The 20061-nt window shown below is 35.8% G+C and overlaps 1 protein-coding gene across 2 annotated transcripts in view; it reads left to right on the plus strand.

Moving 5' to 3' along the window:
- The window catches only part of DTWD2 (DTW motif tRNA-uridine aminocarboxypropyltransferase 2), a 97995-nt gene extending 79813 nt beyond the window's left edge, over positions 1–18182 (plus strand). For both annotated transcript variants that reach the window (XM_076362667.1, XM_076362669.1), the window contains 2 exons: positions 12408–12536; positions 16911–18182. In XM_076362667.1, coding sequence (XP_076218782.1) covers positions 12408–12536; positions 16911–17081 — 300 coding nt within the window. In that variant the 3' untranslated portion in view covers positions 17082–18182. The remainder of the gene's footprint in view (positions 1–12407; positions 12537–16910) is intronic.
- Positions 18183–20061: the final 1879 nt, after the last annotated feature.

A 20061-nucleotide genomic window follows, 5' to 3' on the forward strand; every position in this document is an offset into this window, starting at 1 on the left:
CAGTTCCACTTGCAGCAATGCCGGAATTATCAATACAAAATTGGTAGGATGCATAGTTGAGTAGAAGCTTAAATTAATTCTGTTATTTTTCCAGTAATGATGGGTAAAGTCATGAATGAGTTGATGGACAAACTGTAATGGTTAAAGGTGTGTGAATAGTTATATTGATGTGCTTTTTAACAGAAAGTGGGTTTTGTGGTCTAGTCCTCTGATATGTTTAGATAATAAAACTTTATTTGGGTATTTGTGGTTTTCAAGCCTAGAGGACTAAAGGAGTAGCAGTCTGTTTCTGAAAGCACGTCTAAAAATCAGAAGAATTTCTTTGCTGGGGCAAGCAGCTATTCTAAAATGTAATCTGCCATTTAGATAAATTCCTTCTAGAGGAGGTTAAACTTCCTTCTAATATAGTTAGTGCTCACAGACATGAGTGTAATACAGTTTAAGATATATAGGCAACTGTCTGAACAACTTGTGAGAGGATTACATTTAATGTAAAAATAAAAATATAAAAACATCCATTCATCTGCATACAAAAAACACCCAGAACAAAAGAGCAAGCAAGGTAGCAAGAATCACTGTTGGCATCTGGCTGTATCCTAGTTTATTCCTTTTCTGATGTTTGCTCTTGGAATTATTTTTATAAAATCTCCTATTCAGTGAGCTGAGGAAATGCAGAGAAAAATATGCTCTTTCATCCTCCACAGTTATGGGACTTAGGCAATTGAATATATGAGGACCAAATAATATATAGTGCTAGGTAGTAAATACATTTTATTACAATCCCCTTTTATCTTTCTGTTTTCCTATGTCTGTTTTCATTTGTCACAATTTCTAATTTGCACGAGAGAGAGAGAGAGATTAAATACAAATTTTGCCATAGAACCTAAGTAAATGGACAATGCCCAGTTTAATTCTGCAAGGGAAAGAGGTACAATGATGCATCAGGGGTGCAGGTAGGCAGGAGGCAAATCAGAACCCAAGGCAACGAAGGCCAGCCGACAACGGTTGCAGTGGGGAAAACTGTAGTAATGTAGGTCCCAGAAAGTGGTATGCATTCAACCATGCATCCTCATACTAATGGAAGAAAAATACCTTGTTTTCACTGACTTGTTCTATAAATGTTTCTTATCTATATATGTGTGTGATACTGGTGATTTTACTAATAACCATAGGAGAGCTCAGTTATCTGTAGGCTGTAGAGTCTCTGCAGGCTTTGATAGTAAATTTTTGTTTCTGAGTTGGGTTTTTAAATTGAGTAATTTTTGATGTAGCAAGAAAACGTGTTTTCATTAAGTAACTAGCTCGTATCTTCTGCTGTATAATGACTTGAAAGGTAAAGATAATTGTTAAAATCTATTGCATATTCTGAAATGTTTGATGTGTTCAGGTTTTAGCTGCTGTCTCATTACAACTGAAACACTCAAGAAAATATTTTGGACCCTAAAGAACAAAGTGTTTTATGTTAGGACTGGCAGAAATTGCCGTTCGAAAAGACTGAGATCAGAGGGAGAGAACTGGGAATTACCTTGGGTCAAGATGCCATGCACCCTTGAGATATGATGCTGAGCAATCAACAGGTGTCTGTCCTTCTGACGTTTAGGTTAATTTGAATGACATTGGTCCACTTTGACATTTTTCTCATCATAAGTACGTATTTATTACCTCTCAATACAGTGACATTTTCTTTGTGTCTGAAAGGTCTCAGATAATTTGCCAGATGTCAGAAGTGTATGCTATTTTCACTCTTGGGCAGAAACTTTGCTTTTAATTTATTTCTTTGCCATTTCTTTCATAATTATTGTTAAACTCTTTGCTGAATATCTGAATATCCTGCTGCTAGAACAATCCAGGAGCAATTGCAGATTTTGTAACATTGTGCCCATGCTGAAGTTCTCGTGGGATACGAACACTTTGTAAAAAGGAAACTAGAAATATTTTTCATTTTGATTGAGCTTGCTTTCAAATAACGAGATTAATTGAATGCTTTTTCCTTCTTTTAGTCTTTCTTTACATGTTCCCTTCTGCCGTTGCCAAAGTTCTTCTCAGGAGCTTCTTCCACTGCCTTTTCCCTTTCCAAGGAAGTGCTTACTACTATTCACATATAATAAGAAGAAAAGAAACCAGGGAAAGCAAAAGTAATTAGTAGATTCCAAATAACAATGTCATTGCATTGATGCTACTTTTTGACACTGAGGTATTTAATTTTCCTTTTCAATTTTCTGATATTTGCAGGTAATTAAAGTTAAATGGCTGTGACAATACACGTAATTAAATTTTCTTCCTTCATTTCATGACCCCGTTCTCTAGATCCGTACTCTACTCACTGACTGAATTTACTTGCAGCACTTTCCTGTTGTATTAATTATTAAAAGAATAGTGCTGCATAAAATATTGATCTGTTGCCTGACATTCATTTTTGAAATATAAGCACAGCGAGAAAGATATTACCAGAAATAATGTCTGGATCTTTCTTTCTCTAAATACAAAAATGCATGGAAATTAACTAAAAATGCATAGTCATTTTATGAAGTGCCAGGCATGCCTGTATGACTCACACTTAATTATAATTATTTTAATATAACATAATGGCAGTATTATATCATTCCTTAGTTATAGGTAAAAACCTGCAGTTTCAGAACCTGAGACCATAACCAGATGGTATTTCAATTATTTGTGCAAAAATATATAGGTCAGTCCTATCTTCTGTTTTGCCTTTGCTGTTAGGACTTTACTTTCCTTACAATTTCACTGTCTGTTAGCTCTTAATTTTATTTAAGCCATTTGGGTCAGCTTCAGGCTGCCTTCTTTTACAGGAGTTTGAACTATTACTTTTAGATTAGAACTATAGCTTGTCTGCAGTTGGACTTTATTTCAGTTATCTATTTTAACTGTCGACCATACTATTTTACTTTCTTTAAGGATAGTAAGGCCTTCTGGGTTTTTTTGTAGTGCTTCTTGTGTTTGTAAATATTCATACAAGAAACACAGGGGAAATAGTGAAGGTAACCTTGATTTTCTTTTATCCCTGTATGTAAGAAAGGTTGGCGTAATTCTTGTTTCCTTTTTTCTTCTTGCCATTCCCATAGCTTTTTTAGGAATATATCACACAAAAATATCAGAAGATGCTCCTCCTCTTATCTCGAGTAACAGCACTTACTGTTTCTGATCTGTCTCCTGCTTCTCCATCATCCGTTCCCTCAGCCTTCAAAGTGCTTTACAGCATTGGGTGAATAGCATCTTATAGATAGAGACCTTGGAGCTCAGAGAAGGAAGGTGGCTTGCCTAAAGTTGCACTATGATTTAGTGAGCTCAGGTTATTTCCTGATATCAAGTTCAGTGTCTTGTCTTTCAGGGAAGCAGGATATGTGCATACAAACTTTCTTCAATCTCCTTCCAGCGCTGGAGGCTGATAGTTATCTGTCACTGTCAGCAGCCTGGTCTTGACACCTTAGAAAGTGCTGTTTTAGATAACTTCTACTGATTACAATTTTCATTAATGTAAAAGTTCATGTTACTTATCTAGTAAGTTAGATACTTACTTTCTGCAGAGCAGCAATACTGAAGATATATACTTACTGTTTACATCTTATTTATTAAATGTAGGCGTGAATATCCTGCTTTCTTCTTTGAAAAAAGAGGTTCTCAGTTAGGCGTAGATTTATTTTCCAAACTCTTTTTGGTGTGGACACTTATTTCATACTATATGTTTTCCATGCATGGTGTAAGTGATGACAAACATCATGGGAAATGGTTTGAAACATTGTGATCCCATAATTTTACCCCTTCCGTATTGTATTAACATTAAGGATTCAAAATATGTAGATGGGCATAAGCATCTGAAATAACATTCAAAAACATTGTTTACTTTGGTGATACTTCTAAAGTTTGCAGGTATTTCTACTACCTTATATGACAATCTAAAGGGGAGACAATTTTATTTGACTTTGCAAGATGTGATGAGGGCTAAACTGTTGAATTCTCTTAGCATCTTTGAGAAGATGCTAAAAATTTGAGTTCTTAGAAAAATTGTAATGAGATTCCTGGTAAAAACACTTGAGAAATGATTGCATATGCAGAAGAAGGGCCTGTTGTAAATAGTTGTATAAAACAAATGAAGTGCTAAGGAGGCCACTGCAAACTATTCCATGCTTTTGTGTAGATCTTTGATTTCATAGTGCATTAAAGAGAGAAATATATAGCCTAAGGAATTATCAGGTAGTTGTTGGACTTTCTCAAAATAATCTGCCTATATGGTACTAAGTATTTTGAATTACCAGGTTCTCCTGCAAGAAAAATTGTGCTTTGGATCCTGAATTTTACCTTAACTTCATACAGTATCATGTGTAAAGATGATCTATATAGACATATAGATTAGGTTACAGATATATTTAGAAAATTGAGGTCTCTATTTTGGTTGCTATTTTTTAACTTTAGTAGGTATTTGGCTTGCAATTCTTTCAACTATTTAATAAATGGAAGTTTCATGTTTATTTATCAAATTCTTCAGTCTTTATACAAATTAAATTACAAAGTGGGAAGCTTGCTATGTGAGAAACTTGTCTTCCGCAGATAAATGATGCTATTGGTAATGTTTTTTGTTTACAGTGTTTTTTTCTGCCCTGGTTCATTTACCACAATTTTTTACATGTGGAAAATATAATCTTATCTTGTGCAGTCATAAGACCTTTGTGTTTATTCTGATTTACTTTTTAAAGGCAGTATTTCCTTTTTATGTTCATCATTTCCTCGCGCAGCTCTAGGGAAAGAATCTCTGTTGAACAGATTTGGCTGAAGCACTGTAGGAGCACTCCAAAAATGTAAAGTTTGGCAGGGATGGGGTGGAGGAAATGCATGTACTTGTGTGGTTTTTTTGCCAAATTTCTTTTTCTTTTGTTTTGTTTTTCCCCAAAAATTTTCTGTAGGAATGTGATGTAAGAATCGTAGTTTGTGAAGGACACATTCCTTTTACAATTTAATTTCTCTTCCTGTCAATCAACTATGTCTAAAAATGAAAGCAAGGAACACAGTAGAGAAATACTCTGTACAATCTGAGTTATCCTCATTAAAAAGATATTTTAAAAGAAAGGTCAGAATATTGTGAAACACTAAAAAATATTTTTTTCCCAGAATGTATTTGTGGCATTCTCAAATATTTTTCTATATCTCAAATTACAGGATATTTATTTTCTTTCAAACTTGTTTATACAGTAACAGGAAAGAGACATAATGAAATACAGAGGTGATGTTTTTAAAAGAGGTGTCATTTGACATAGTCATGTAACAAAGAGAAATCATGTAGGATTATATTCAGTTGATGAACATTAAGTCATTCAGTGAGTAGCTCTACTGATTTCTTCTGGACCATTTATCTTTAGCATGTAACACCCCACAGCAATAAAATCCAGTTCTTAAATTGTTCTGGTTCCAGAAGCAAAGAAAGGGCATTCTTGGAAGTGTATAGAAGTTTAATGTATTTTCATACATTAATGACATTTTTTATGAAAGAAATTCTGGGCACTGCTTTTACACAGGTGTGTTTCGTAAGGGTGTAAGAAGGCTTCTGGTTTTGACCTGCGAAAGAGCTAATCTGAATTGCAACTCTGAATTCAGGTTCTTCTGCACAGGCTGGAAGGAGTCTAAGTAGATAGAACCTATACACAGCCACTGTTCAGCAGAAGCAATTATGCTTCTCTTGCAAAGACGGAATATTACATATTTACCACAGTTCCCATCACAGCAGCAGTGAGATATCCTGAGGCTGGTTGTAGTGATAAGACCCTAGAGTCTAACCTGATGCCATAAAATGCCTGAGAGGAAGCGTTTGTGGGATACCCAAAGAGAAAGGTTTTGGGGTTCATTAGAAATTGTCCAAGACAATGTTCAAAATATCTTGGCATTTTGTAGAAATTGAACAAATTTCTTCAAGTTTACCTGAAAGTCACAGTATGGTCTATGACTTGTTTCACCATTTTACATGGAACATACACAGGAATGTCATGGATATGCCTAAGTATTCAATCAAAAGACATGCAAAGTGGACAAAGGTTTTTGTGACATCTATGTACTCTTTCAGGCTATCCATTTGTGACAGTTGCATGGCAGTTATTCCCTCTAGTATTTAGAAACAGAGTGCTCTTAAGATGTCACTTTAAATTAAAGCCAAGAATTTGAACAAAATAACTTATTTATATTCCTGATTTAAATTTCAGTAGCATGCTGAGATTAAATTTACTCAGGCTATCTTCTCTGTCATAAAGGTAATTTTATTTAACTGCATGAAATTTCTATAATATATAGAACATTATTTTGGCTGTTGTGGTTTAACCTTAGCTGGCAACTGAGCACCACACAGCTGCTCGCTCACTCCCCCACCCCACCCAGTGGGGTGGAGGAGAGAATCAAAGAGTAGAAGTGAGAAAACTAGTGGGTTGAGATAAAAACAGTTTAATAATTGACTAATAATAATAATAATGATGATAATAATAGAATATACAAAGCAAGTGATGCACAATGCAATTGCTCACCACCCGCCAACCGATGCCCAGCCAGTCCCCGAGCAGTGGCCCCCCCGGCCAGCTTTCCCCCAGTTTATGTACTGAGCATGACGTCCCATGGTATGGAATATCCCTTTGGCCAGTTGGGGTCAGCTGTCCTGGCTGTGCCCCCTCCCAGCTTCTTGTGCACCCCCAGCCTTCTCAGTCGGTAGAGCATGGGAAGCTGAAAAGTCCTTGACTAGTGTAAACACTACTCAGCAACAACTACAACATCGGTGTGTTATCAACATTGTTCTCACCCTAAATCCAAACCACAGCACTGTACCAGCTACTAGGAAGGAAACTCACTCTATCCCAGCCAAAACCAAGACATTGGCTTATAGGTAAAAGGTGCTTGTGCCAGCTGGATGCTGAGTGAAAGATCTTCCCCATGCCTGACTCCCTTTTCTGTCTCAGGTTGCTTATGTAGTAGCACACAGAGAATGCTTTCCTCTTCAGCACCTTAAAAGTAATTTTTTCTTAGTTTCTAGAATAGTGGGCGAGATGAAAGGATGTGGTTGTACTCTTTGTGGGTTTTTTGTGCCTTCTGAGTTTCTTTAAAAAAATGGCTTATGGTATTTTTTCTGGAAGATTAGTAGTAGTACATATGAACAATAACTACTGCCTATGTTAAGCAGGATGATGGATGGTACTTGCTTACTTCATTCTCTGAGTTGAGCAAATTACTTCCTAACCAGAAATTCATATTTTATAAGGACACTATCAACATAAGTAAAAGAGGAGGGGATCTTAAAACAAGTACTAGGTTTTTCATAGAAGCCACAGAAGGATATGTTGTTCCACTGCCTGTTTCGAGGTGCCTGTAGTCTAATTGCAGAAAACAGGACAGGCAAAATCAAGAATTGTTGAGTGGACCTTGTGAGACAGATGTGCTAACTTTATAGCCTTTCTGTGTCCTTGGGGATGCACTATTTTCCAAATATAATTTTGCATAATGCTGGATTCTGTTTGGAGAGTAAAGGTAGTAAAAGTAATGATGAAGAAATTGGCACAGAAAAGGTAAAAAGATAAAGATATTGACATTAAGGAGAGCACTGCGGATAGCACTTAAAGCTTTCTGCAAGAGCTCCAGCACTAATATTTAAAATAAGAGCAGAAATCAGTTGCCTGTCTTTACTGACTTAAATTTTTAAAATTTCAAACAGCAGGCATCAAGGCATCAAGCCCATCAAGGCAATACGTTTGCTTCCATCAGTTCTGAACAGGATCAGCTGGGTTGATACTTGCCTGGGGCATCTCCAAAGAGGGCCATGGAAGAAGAACTCAGCTCTGAGAAATAGTGAAGAGTCACTATTTTTACTGTGGTTCAAATCCTTTGTAAATGCTCAAAGGCTATAGCATTTGCTAAGAGGGTGGTGCGTTGGCAGAGAAGCCAGTGTGTATTAAGTTAATGTAACAGTTTGTGAGAACTGCTGACATTCAGGCTTTTGGAAACGCTGGGTCTTGAGTTACACATACAAATGAAAGTTGATTGTATGTGTCGCTTCATGCTTCTGATGGCTTGGAAACTAAGCCCCCAAACTCCCTTGCACTTATAAAGAGAATAGTTATGCTAATTTCAGTGTCTTGGCTAAATTCCAGTGAGTAATTGCATTCAGCTTATCTAAATTCCTCTCTCTAGTTTGAATTGGTTGAGATAGTTTCCATCTTCTGTCTTACGCTATTGTTTATTTTGGTGAGTGGTGTTAAATAGGCTGCTGTTTTTCCAACTTGACATTGCTGTATTTTGTTAGTAACTGAAATTATTCCAAAGTGTGCATATGATTTGCAAATTACTTTGACAGCTAAAAAAAAAAAGTAAATTGTTGTATCATGGTATCTTTATCATTTTATGGAGAAGTGGTTATAAAATATCATGATTGTTGTTTTGAAATGTACTTAAATAGAGTATTCATGTATACTCAGTCTGAGTTTCTGAAGTGTAATGTAAGGGGTAGACGATGTGATTTTGTTTACATTAACTGTGGAGGAACATTTCTGTAACTTTGAATTAAGCTTGTTCAGCTGGATTTGAGATACGCAGGTGACAGACAAAGAATTAATCCATCTAGGTAGTGCAGAAGCTTTCATGAGACTGTTGCAATACCCTACCTGAAGCTATTAACTCCACAAAAGGCAAGGCAAGTTTTAGACCTGTTGGCTGAAAATGAGAGAAGTTGTCCTCCTACCCAATCACATTTGAGAACAATAAATATTTCATATACCTAAGCAATTTTTTCTCTAGAAGATATTCTTCCCATGTCTGAAATATGTATTAACTATATTAATTCGTTTTGGTTTCTATATTGTTTTGGCTTTGTCTTACCATTCAGTTTATGCTCTAAGTTGATAGAGCTCCTCTTTGTGTGTTTTATTCATTCAGTAAGTGTACCTAGTTTCTGATAGACAATCAGTCATCCAATTTGTGATAAAGGCTACCCTGCCTGTATTTCAGGTGACTAAGGATCTCTTACTGAGACACACTGTGCCTCTCTGAAGTAAAGAGTAGGGTAAAATGCATGTTTGTTGAAAGAAGCCTAAGAGACAAACTGTAGCAGGGAGTTGTCCTGGTCAGGTATTCTTCCTCTGATCTCCACCACTGTGCTGTCTGTCTGTGGTATTTTCATCTCATCCCAGTGAATATGTCATTTTTCAGAAAAGTGGATGGGGACCACTTGTTTCCATCCTCTCTCACTCGTTCCAGGAATGAAGAAATTTGCTGACTGCTGCTGTTCTGTTAGAAATTGGAAGTTGTCCTTTCGTACAAAGTCAGCTGTTTGAGAGCTGCACTTACAGACTTTTTGGCTACAACGTGTAAGGTGGAGTGCAGGCAGCTTTTCTTTCATAGAAGTTTCTTGCAATCATGAATAATTTTCCTTTCTCTGGATTGATGATGATCTTAAAAGTTTTTCAGCATAAGCCCCAAGAAATGAAGTATAAAAAACAGCAGACAGAACTATTCCCAGCTCCTACAAAAAAACCCCTTAAGGCACTGTTGTCTTTGTCCGAGGAGGGGGAAGCCAGTGTGCCTGCAAGTAGTCCATGAGGTGGTTTCTCTCAACCACTGTAGAGAGGCTCTATGAAGAATGTGGCTGTCAGATGTTGAGAAAAAGTGTGGATGTGTTTCTGCCCTGCTGCTCAGGAAACATGCTGGAGAAACAATGGACTCCTGGTTTTTAGTACCTATTTAGGAATTTCTAAGTAGGGACTAAAAGCTCTCTCCAGCATAGATCTCTGTATACCTGAAATAACTAGCCTTCCTACTCTGTCATGATGGAGATCCATACATGGTCCCAGTAAAGGGAGCATAAACCCAAAGCAAACCTTGAGGAACCACAAATGAAAATATTAATTTCATTTTAATTTTCTTTTGCATTTCATTGCATACACTGATGTCCAAATTCTACATTTTCTATCCTAAATCAATTTATTCTCTTTTTGATTTTTCAATACCAAATTGAAGAAGGTAGTTGATAAAAGCTAGTATGTATCCATTCTCTTCATTCTTGAATCTGCCCTGGATCTGTTCCCCAGCATGTGGACTGAATCTGCTGTTGACTATCCAAGTAACTGTTAACATCTTTCATACAGTAGATTAAAATTCTACTGTATGACTATAAATTAAAGATTGTATGATAGACTTCTAGTATAGTGTAATAGCAAGAATAATCTGCTAATGAGGTGCTAGGTATAAATTCTTTTCTTTCAAGTCAGAGTACAGAGCTAGAGACTAAAGACCCTGAGTTTGCAAACGTGAAATAATCAACTACTTCAACTATCTTATCTTTAAATGTAAAATATCAGGTTTGACTTTATAGTAAGTAATAGGCATTCATTGAGTAATTTGTCATATATTGTGCCAATTCATTTGCAGAAATATGCTGAATAGCTGCAGAAAATGAAAATGAGTTTTAAGTGGAGATGACCATTGTATTTGCAGGAAATAACTCTGTTATATATCATATATATAATCACCTGTAACCATTACTTTCGAATATCTAAGAATAGTAAGTATGTTCAGGAAAGATACGTTTATATGTGCTTTGAGACCACTGTGCATTTTCAGTTTAATTAACAGTTGGTAATTGTATAACCTGATTAAAACTACAATGCATTCCAGGTAGTTATTATGGTAAGCAGCCTTAAAATAGCAAAAGCATCGATCTTCACTCAAGGGGGCAAAATGGATTTTGGAAGATGTGATTTTAAAATTATTTAATTAAAATGACACCTGCAGTATTACAGTTGTGAAAAGAATACAAATGTATTTTTATATAATGCAAAAATCATAATGTTAGTATGCTGTATTCTTTACATAACTAACATGCATTCATCTTCTCAATTTCTCAACCCAAGTGTGTGTTCTTTGGCTGTTGAAAGTTATCTCTCCAAACTATCTAAACAATCCTTGCTGCAAACTTTTAAAATATTCTGAAATGTGCATGTTTTGGTCCTTCAAGCCTACCCAATAACAAGACTAGCATTTAAAAAAGAAAAGTTTCCTTTGATAAACAAGTTAGGAACTTCTGTCACAAAGGTACATTTTTCTGTCTTTTCCTATATTTGAGTACTGAACTTTTATAGCTAACTTATTTGTCCTTTCCAGAATGGCTTTCCTCTTCCCTTGTTGCCTTCTTTTTATTTATTTATTTTTAATTCCCATTACATTGGAATCAGATAAAGCACTGGAATTTGATCTTATTCATTCACATTTCTTCAGCAGCTCGGAGTTTCCCTTTTATAAATGAGATATCTTGAACTTTTAAGAATGGGTGATTGCATGTAAAAGAGATGAATGAAAATGAAGCATTACAAATAAAAGCAAAAATGGGAAAAGGGAAGAGGGAAAATACTGAATGAAGTGAAGAATGCTGAAAAACCTCTGGCAAGCAGAATGGGAGCAATATTATTATGGCCATGGGGAACAGTCACTCATTTTTTTGAGAAGAAGGAAAAATAAAAGACAATTGCTGGGATGAGATTAAAAAAAAGAAAATTGACTTGCTCTTTTATAATAATTCCTTAGGGTTTATTGTACTGTCCTACAATTTTTTGGAAAAGGAACTGATAATTTTTGGTTAAGAATAGTGACAATGTTGCTAAAACATTAACTTGTTTGGCAAATTATATTTTAAACATATGTGGAGATAGAAATTTGAGGAATAAAAGAATAATATCTGAATTTTCACAGAGTCTAATAATGTAAATTCTATGATGTTTCAACTGCTGTTTATAAACTCAGTAAAAGCTTTTGGAGCTGATAAAACAGGCAGTGTAGTGGTTGAATTAAATTTCTTTTTCTTAAAAACCTTTAACTTGTGAGATAGTGTAGAGTGTTTATCACTTGAGGCAGAGTCAATAAATAATTTTCAAACATGATTTAGGTAAGCAAATAGTTCTAATCAGTAACCTAGTACATTATATGAATAAATGTAATTTCTAAAAGTCTTTCATTCAGAACTTGACAAATAATATTTAACCAAGGTAAATAGTGTCAGTGACTATACAGTCATTGGTGTGTGTGTTGGAGTGTGCAATAAACCAAGCATAAGTGAATAATTTTAGTTTTGTTATAGGATATCTATGGTAACTGAAATTGGTTGCTAACATTTCACTCAGTTTCTCTAACAAACAATAGTATTTTCTTTACATGTTTGTACAGTAACAAATATGCAGTTCTTGTCTCTGATGGCAACTCAGGGGTATTATAATGTTATACTTAACAGTAGCATAAGGTCATTGGCTACGAAACAGCAAAAAGGAAAGAAGGCAACTGACCACAGAGGGGAAGGGGCTGTATTTTGCTTAGTGTAGGGAAGAAGTGTCGTTTGCTATACTGATCTGTTTATTTTAGTAGAGTTTGCTATTTTTCAGGTGCAGTTAAAAACCAACATTTCAAGTCAATATGTAATTCGTACACAGCCAACAAACACCTGTCTGTCTACGCTTGAATGTGCAGCTGTTGCTCTTACTATCATGGAAAAAAATAAGAGTATACAAGAGGTAGGTAATTTTAAACACCCAATTTTTTCTTTTATGACTAGTAGAGGGAAGGGACAGCAAAGGTACTTAGCTATTAATGTCACATTTGACAGTCAAAATCTTAATGAAATTGCAATGGCTTTGTTGCATAGCAAACTAAAACAAGAATGTACCAATAGAAACTATTTTTCTTAGCTATTTATTAACTCTAGTATGTTCAGATTACTGTGACTCTTTCTTGTCATGTTCCAGAAGTCTCTATAGTTTTCCTGTTCTTTATTCAACATTGTTGTCAGGTTACTGAGGGAACTTATTAGATACAAAGGTCTTGAATGATTGTTTTGCTATTCCTTTTTTCAGTATGTTAAATTCTAGTATGGTATTTTTTGTTCTATCCCATAATGGAATTAGATTGGCTCTTTTGCCACAGAGTTGTCTGAAGATAAACCTGGGCAAGATTCAGGGCTAAAAATCTTGCTTTGACGATGTTTAAAGTACCAGTTAAGGTCAGATCATGTCCTGTAACAGGTTGTATTTGGTGCTGCAATGTCCATCAAGGCTGAATGCTGTCTACTTATCTTACAGACCAGTTTTACCCTGGTAGCCCATTTTGTGTATGGAGTAATAGACTGGTTATTGAAAACAACTGATACCTTCCCAACCCATCTCCTCAATTCCTCTTTTTCCCTTAGGGATTTTTTTTTTTTCTTCTTCAGTTGTCTAATGCTTTCCCAGACACTTCCACTTTTACGAGTTTTCACTGTGCAGTCTTCAGGTTCATTTGTCTCAGGATTTGAGTTCCCTTTTTCCTGTACTTGTTACTCAATCTCCCTTTTCTTCTTCCCTCTTTTTTTAATTTGTCTTTTCTGTTCACTGTTTCTCTCTTGTACCTTTTATGCATTTTTAACTCAGAAGTCCAGTTCCTTTTTTCCTTCTACCTCATTCTTCTTTCCCATCACATTCTCTCATCCTGTACTACTTTCTTGCACACTTCTTCCTGTAATTCTAAATACAATGAGAAGAGTGACTCAGATTCTCTTCACCTGTACATTACTTTTTAAAAAAAGTTGGTTTATAAGGCACCAAATATATGCTGTGCTTGCCACAATACAGAATAAAAATCTGTAGAGATGATAGTTGGGGATTTAGCCCAAAACAAATAGAAGTACTACTATGTATATTGCAGGTCAAATAGTGCAGAGATGCACTGTTGTAGTTATCTCTTCCTGTGATGTTTTTCTAAGTTCCCTTGACATTTCTTATGGCAAAACTTCAAAACATAGACTGTGTACCAGGCACGTGTAATATACTAAATTGTACAAATGTAACATGCTACGTTGATTTTCTTTTTTTAAACAGTTTTCTTTTGGGTATTTCTTAACTAGAGTGTGTTGAAAACTACTTTGTTTTATGTACTATGTTAATTAACTGTAATTAACAGTTAACAACTGTTCAGTTGCTGTAATGTATGGGATTTACATGTTGCACTCTCACGTTACCGAAGTTATACTCAGTCTAAAGTATGATTAGTATTTTGTAGCAAAGGAAGGTATTAGTAAACTTGGCAGGGATTATAGCCTATAATCACTCTGATGTCTAATTTTCATGAAGCCAGAAAAGCATGATGATTATTTAGTTGATTAGTCATTCATTGGTACTGAATAACATGACAAGCAGTGTTTGGAATGAAATTTTTGTGCTGGGTCTCGAAGGCTTTGTGCCATTGACTTTCTTGTGCTTTTTCCTAATAGCAGATAAAACCTGAAGCCACTTAAAGTCAGGAGAGTTTATTAATTTTAAATCGTACATCTTATAATAGATGTTAGGAGGCAGTGTATATGTATGCACACCTTAAAATGTTTATTTACTGCAGTTGAGAACAAAATTGTCACAGCAACATTCAGGTATTTTCACCAGTCTCTTCATATTCTAATAGTGGAGAATGGTCTTACTTCAGGTACTATCAGTTGAGGCTCTTGGGAATTTGTAAAATACCTTTGGATACAACTTGTTAAAAAGGAAGAGTATTTCCAAGGTGTGAGAAACTTAAGAAAATTTGGAGATTAGTATCAGTAAAGTTTCTATCTCTCTTACGTAGGATATGAAAGTATTTAACTACATTTAAGTTTATGGTTAACTTCTTCAGTTAAGACCTGAATTTAAAATTACTGGGCTGACAAATGTCATTGAGAATAACTGGTGCTAGACTCTAAAAAGTTTCACTTAGTTAGCAGTCAGGTAGGATTAATTTCCTTTTTAGCATGTATTGTTCTCAGAATATTTACTGGAGTCAAATGACCATTATCTTGTTTAATAGATCCGTATTTTTAAATGATCCTCTGAAGTCACAGCATAGCAAGGTGATCTTTGACTCTCAAAAACCTAAAAGCTGATCCAGTTGGAGACAGGCAATTGAGTATATTACTGCATGGAAAGTAGTAAGTTGTTTTCTGCAAAAACTAGACAGCAGAGATGGTCTGAATACCCCCTCACAGCTAGCTCGAAGTTATAATGCTTTTGTAAGCCTGTCCCACTGACCTCCTGCACTCCTGCAGCCATGGAATCCAACCCGCTGGGCTATGTCTTCCTACCAGCCAGCTCACAACTCTTGCATGTCATTGGAGGAATTTGGGACTTAACAGTTCTTGAATTTAAGTTTATCCCAGGTCAAAGAATACTAATGGGACATTAGCCTTTTCGTTGCAAGTTGTGATCCTACTAGTCTGTGATGGAAGAGGTTATTAAGATAACGTCCTTTTAATCTTTTGTTGCTGACACTAGTAATATCAATTTAATAAGCCTTTTGAAAAAGACCTATGAGTGGTTTTGCAACATAGACCCAGGTCTGCAATCTGATTGTGTGCCCAGAATGTAGTCCAGAAGGGTATGTGAAAGAGATTTAAAGCTCATCCATGTATTCGTTACATTCTAGTGTCCACCCTGGGATGCTCATATCCCTCTCCATCAAGTACTGAGTATCTTGGTACCTGACTAAAAAAAGTTCCCAGGTCAAAAATTGCTTCTGAAATTGGCATAGTGTCGAGTATGCCACCCCCATGTCTGCCTCTGTGACGCTAGAGAGTCACCTCAACATTAATCGATTGCATTTAGAACCAGATGGGAGCAAAGTGTGTGGCCACACAAGAAAATACGGCTCAGAAATTGGAACTCTGCGTAAAGAAACTTTTCTAGAAACTTGTGTATCTTTTATGACAGTGTGTCTATCATATGCTTTTATGTTAAAAGAAGGTAATTATTGTAGAAGTTAAACCCATGAAAATTAGAAATACTGAAATTAAAGTGGGTTTTGTATATTTACTTTTTCCTTTGGTGTGCTAGGACAACGTTGGCATATTTTTCCTTCATTAGGACTTCTGTCTTATTCATGTCCAGGGTGAATGTTTTGTTAGTGTCTACAATTCCCAGTCCTGTATTCTGTTTTATTCCTACCACTCAGAATTGGCCCAGCCTACTTTTCAAAGACAAAATTATCATTTTCTCAAAGGTGCTTCTATAAACGTTGCAATAGCCAAGAGCTTCATAAACATTCATGCACTTTTTAATACCCTCTCTGAATGAAACGGGTGCTATTCCCAGCATATGAGATGGCAAATGGAAATCGAGAGCTGTGGAAGTTAAAAATGGGCACTTAGTTTGATGCTCAATATAAGTCACTTGATTTTTCTGTGTGCTCAGAAGAGTCACATTTTACTTGGTAGAAACTCAGCTCCTGCTGACTGCAGTTACATTTGTGATTGCTTTACACATCTGCACATGAGGCCCCGTGATACTGAGTCAGGCGACCAGAAAATGAAGAACCTACAATTAGGAACCACTTGAGATAAATTTGGCTTGTGTGGCTTCATTAGTCCTACATAATGTTGCTGGGCAGAAGCAGGGATACAGTCCAGTCTCCAGGATAGCAGTCCAGCTGCCTTGATCATGAGTCCCTCCTCTCTTTCTAAAATCTTGCCTCAAGGTGTTTACATGCAAGCACAAAGAGCTTAGTTGTTGTTACTTACTTTATTACAGCTTGTTGGCTGAGCCGCAGTAATTGATTGTAGTCCATTGCTAAGGTCAAGTTAAAGCCATAACTTACAGTAATGTAGCTGGGACTGAAGTTAGGATTGAGTGGGTCCAAGGAAGCAGTAAGGGAAGACAGCAGGTAGGTGGATATATGTCTGCTATGTGGCTTCTTTTTAGTATGTCTGTTACTCAGCTGTGCTCTCTGTGTCTCCAAAGGTTATATTTTATCAGCATTTATCATCCAAATTACATTTTATCAGCATTGTTAAGTAGTCCTTGAATACAAAACCTGGAATAATGGATGTCTCTAAAATAGCTTACTAAAAGGTTGGGTTTTTTGTTTCCCCCCACCCCTTCGTCTTTCTGCAGACTATACTCCGTCCACTTCAAGCTTTATGCTCTTTCCAGCTTCAGCATGGTGCCCAGATCCATCACAGCAAGGAGCATCTTCTCAAAAATGGCTTATATGACAAGCCAATGCCAAAGAATAAGCGCAAACTCAGAAGAATGGAGCTTTTGGTGAATAATGTTAAAATATAAGAAAACTGTACTGGCAGTACAGTGGGATTTATTTGCAGCTAGCAAATCAATATGAATGTGGATTTGATCCAAACAGTTGACTGTACTGTAATAAAACAACTTTTAGGACCTTCATAGGCAAGAGTTTATCTACCAGTGTGACAAACAGTAATGGACAAGTTCTTTCATTTTTGCAGTAGGCCAGGTGCCTTTGTTCAGATGATAGAAGATCATTCTCATTTCCTATAGAAAAGAAGAAGAAAACTGAGCATAATTTAGACTTCTGTTATCTCTTGGGTGACAAGTATGATCCTCAATATGACTGGATAAATTTACTTTGGAGAAGCTTTTATCAGTACAAAAAGACAAGGAATATGAATGTAATGGAACGGTAAGGCTGCAGCATTTAGAAGTATATTGAATTTCTGCTGAGCATTTTAACTTCAGTATCTAATTACAGTAGGTTTTCAAACTGTAATTCCTTATGTTACTTAGTTCAGATGAACATAAGGCATGCTATTTGTATAGTTCTTTTTAACTTTGAGATTTTTATTTCTTACATTAGTAGAATTCCTTTTCATAAATTTATATACATTTTACAATGCAGTCGGGTTTAGTTTCTCTCTCAGACTTAATTTTTAAATTAAGCCTGCATATGTTTTTGCCAGAACCTGAATACTTCTGACTTAAAAAAAAAAAAAAGAATGTAGAGAAATGCGTTTTGGAATTATAACTCAGGTGCTTCACTTTTACTTGAGCAAAAACTACTCCTCCGCAGAAGGGGACATTTTATGGATACGGATACGTCATACCCATACCCTGACATACAATGCTTATGATATTAAAGGAATTAAAAAAGCCCAGTGTAAACAGCCCTGTAAGAAGTATGATGCAATGACAAATGATTATGTCTGGATACAACCTACTAAAATGATTGCCGATCCATTAGATTTACATGTGTTCTTTAATTAGTTCTTCTCTTCTAACAGTGATATAACTGTACCTCTTTCTAATGGGAATCACTAGAAGCGAAAGAATTGGGTATTTTTACAAGCTTTGTGAAGTAATATTTTATGATCTGGAGAGAAAAAAAAGTGAAATAAAGGTTTTGATGTTCCTTTCTTCATGTTTATAAATGCCTCCTTCATAAAACAGATTAAAATGCTTAATGTTTGTCTTTATTATCAGTTCCACTCTAGGTAACAACATGGAGCTAATTGGGTACTAATTAGTCTTAGAAAAAGATATTTTGTCTTTAATTTATGAGCTGCAAGGCAAGAAACTACAGAAGTGGGGGGTGTAAACACAGCTAACCAATATATTAACTGAAAGCATTTCTGCAATTAACAAAGGAGGTCAAAATTAGGTCAGAGATTAGCTAAGAAGTTTTAGTTAGCCCTGAGCTAATAGTGACCTTTTGTTTAGGCATGGATTAACAATTTAATTTGTCTGGCTATGTTAGCAAAGTTTATATAACCTTTTTCTCTTCTCCTGGTCTAGATAAATCCTGTATCTGTTGCTAAATTCAGCAAGCCTGAATTAGTTTTGACAAATCTGAAGCAAAACAGTCTCATGTGATTAATGATAGTGTAGATGCACTTTTGTTCATGTTGGAACAGAGAAAGGGCATGTTTATTCCTGTAGTGAAACACATCGCAGCAATCTCCAGGCTGTCTTGGAGTCTGAAGTTGCAGTCTTGTACAACTTGTGTGCACAGCTTTGTGTGTGACGCAGCCTCCAGTTCTGGGGTTGGCATGGCTTCTGGTGGGCTGGGAATCTGTCTCCCCTGTCCTCTGGGCTATTGTCCAAGCATTCCTTAAGGAAACAAGGCTATCAGTTAGGCTTTACTGTTAATGCCGTATTTACATATATGGACGATGTTCACATTTAATGTTGTATGTGTTAATTTGGTTTACCTTATTTTAGATTCATCTAGAACAGTAGCATATCTTTCAACCTACATTGTGAAGATTATTATCCTAGACAGAACACTAAATGTGTCTTTTCATAAAATGTGAGTTTATACTTTGGAGAACAGAAAAAAATTTGTATTACAGCCTGGGATTCAGAGACATCTGCAAAATGCCGTAGAATTACAGGATCAGAGAAATAGTTGTTTAAATTGAGTTATAATCCTACACTAAATACTCTTGTGTGTGCAATCTGTGCAGTTTTCATGTTTTTCAGCAAAGGACAAATTCCATACAGCTTACAATAAGCACTTTTCAGTTTTGTTGATTTGTCTTGTTCTTCTAATTTTGCTCCTGTGGTTAACAGGATTTGTAGAATCTAATGCTGGATGCATGGAAGCTTTTAATTGCTGATTTCCTGTGTTGTACCGTACTAGATCAATCACTATGCAGCAGTTGCTGAAGAAACAAAAAACAATTCATTGCAAACCTCCAGGCATTTTATTGTTTTAGTTTTTTGTATGTCCATCTCCGTTATAATATAGTGATCATTTAGATGCAACACAGTGGTCATATGAAGTTCAATTTCAGATTTGTTCGAAGGTATTAAACAGAAAATACTTTTGTTTTTACTTTTTTTGGTGGAACTTGCATGGCTTTAAAAGTATACACAAGAGGAAGAGATTAGAAAGTTTGTTTTCAGGTCTTTTGGATTCAGAATTTACTTCTAAATACATTACCTCAAAGAAATGGGTACTCTGAAGTCCAAACTCTTTTGACGAAAGTTGTGCATGGTGAAGCAGCACTCTTTGCAAGCAATTTCATTAGGAAGAGTTTAATTTGCTGTTTTATTTTTTGCTGTAATGGTCAATCTGTTTCATTTTTCACTTACCAAAAGATTAATGAGTCAAACCCACCAGTCTAACAAGATATTGATTAAAAAGAAAGGAGTGTGTTTGCTTCTAATGTTTGGTCCTTTGTCTTTGTCCACTTCGTACTTCCAAATATTGCTACCAAAATGAAATCTGCCTTCCGTGTGCCACTATGTCATACTTTGGGGAACTGGTGACATGGATAGCAGGCTTTTGAAC

Source organism: Aptenodytes patagonicus, chromosome Z, assembly GCF_965638725.1.
Source record: "Aptenodytes patagonicus chromosome Z, bAptPat1.pri.cur, whole genome shotgun sequence".
NCBI classification, from domain to species: domain Eukaryota; kingdom Metazoa; phylum Chordata; class Aves; order Sphenisciformes; family Spheniscidae; genus Aptenodytes; species Aptenodytes patagonicus.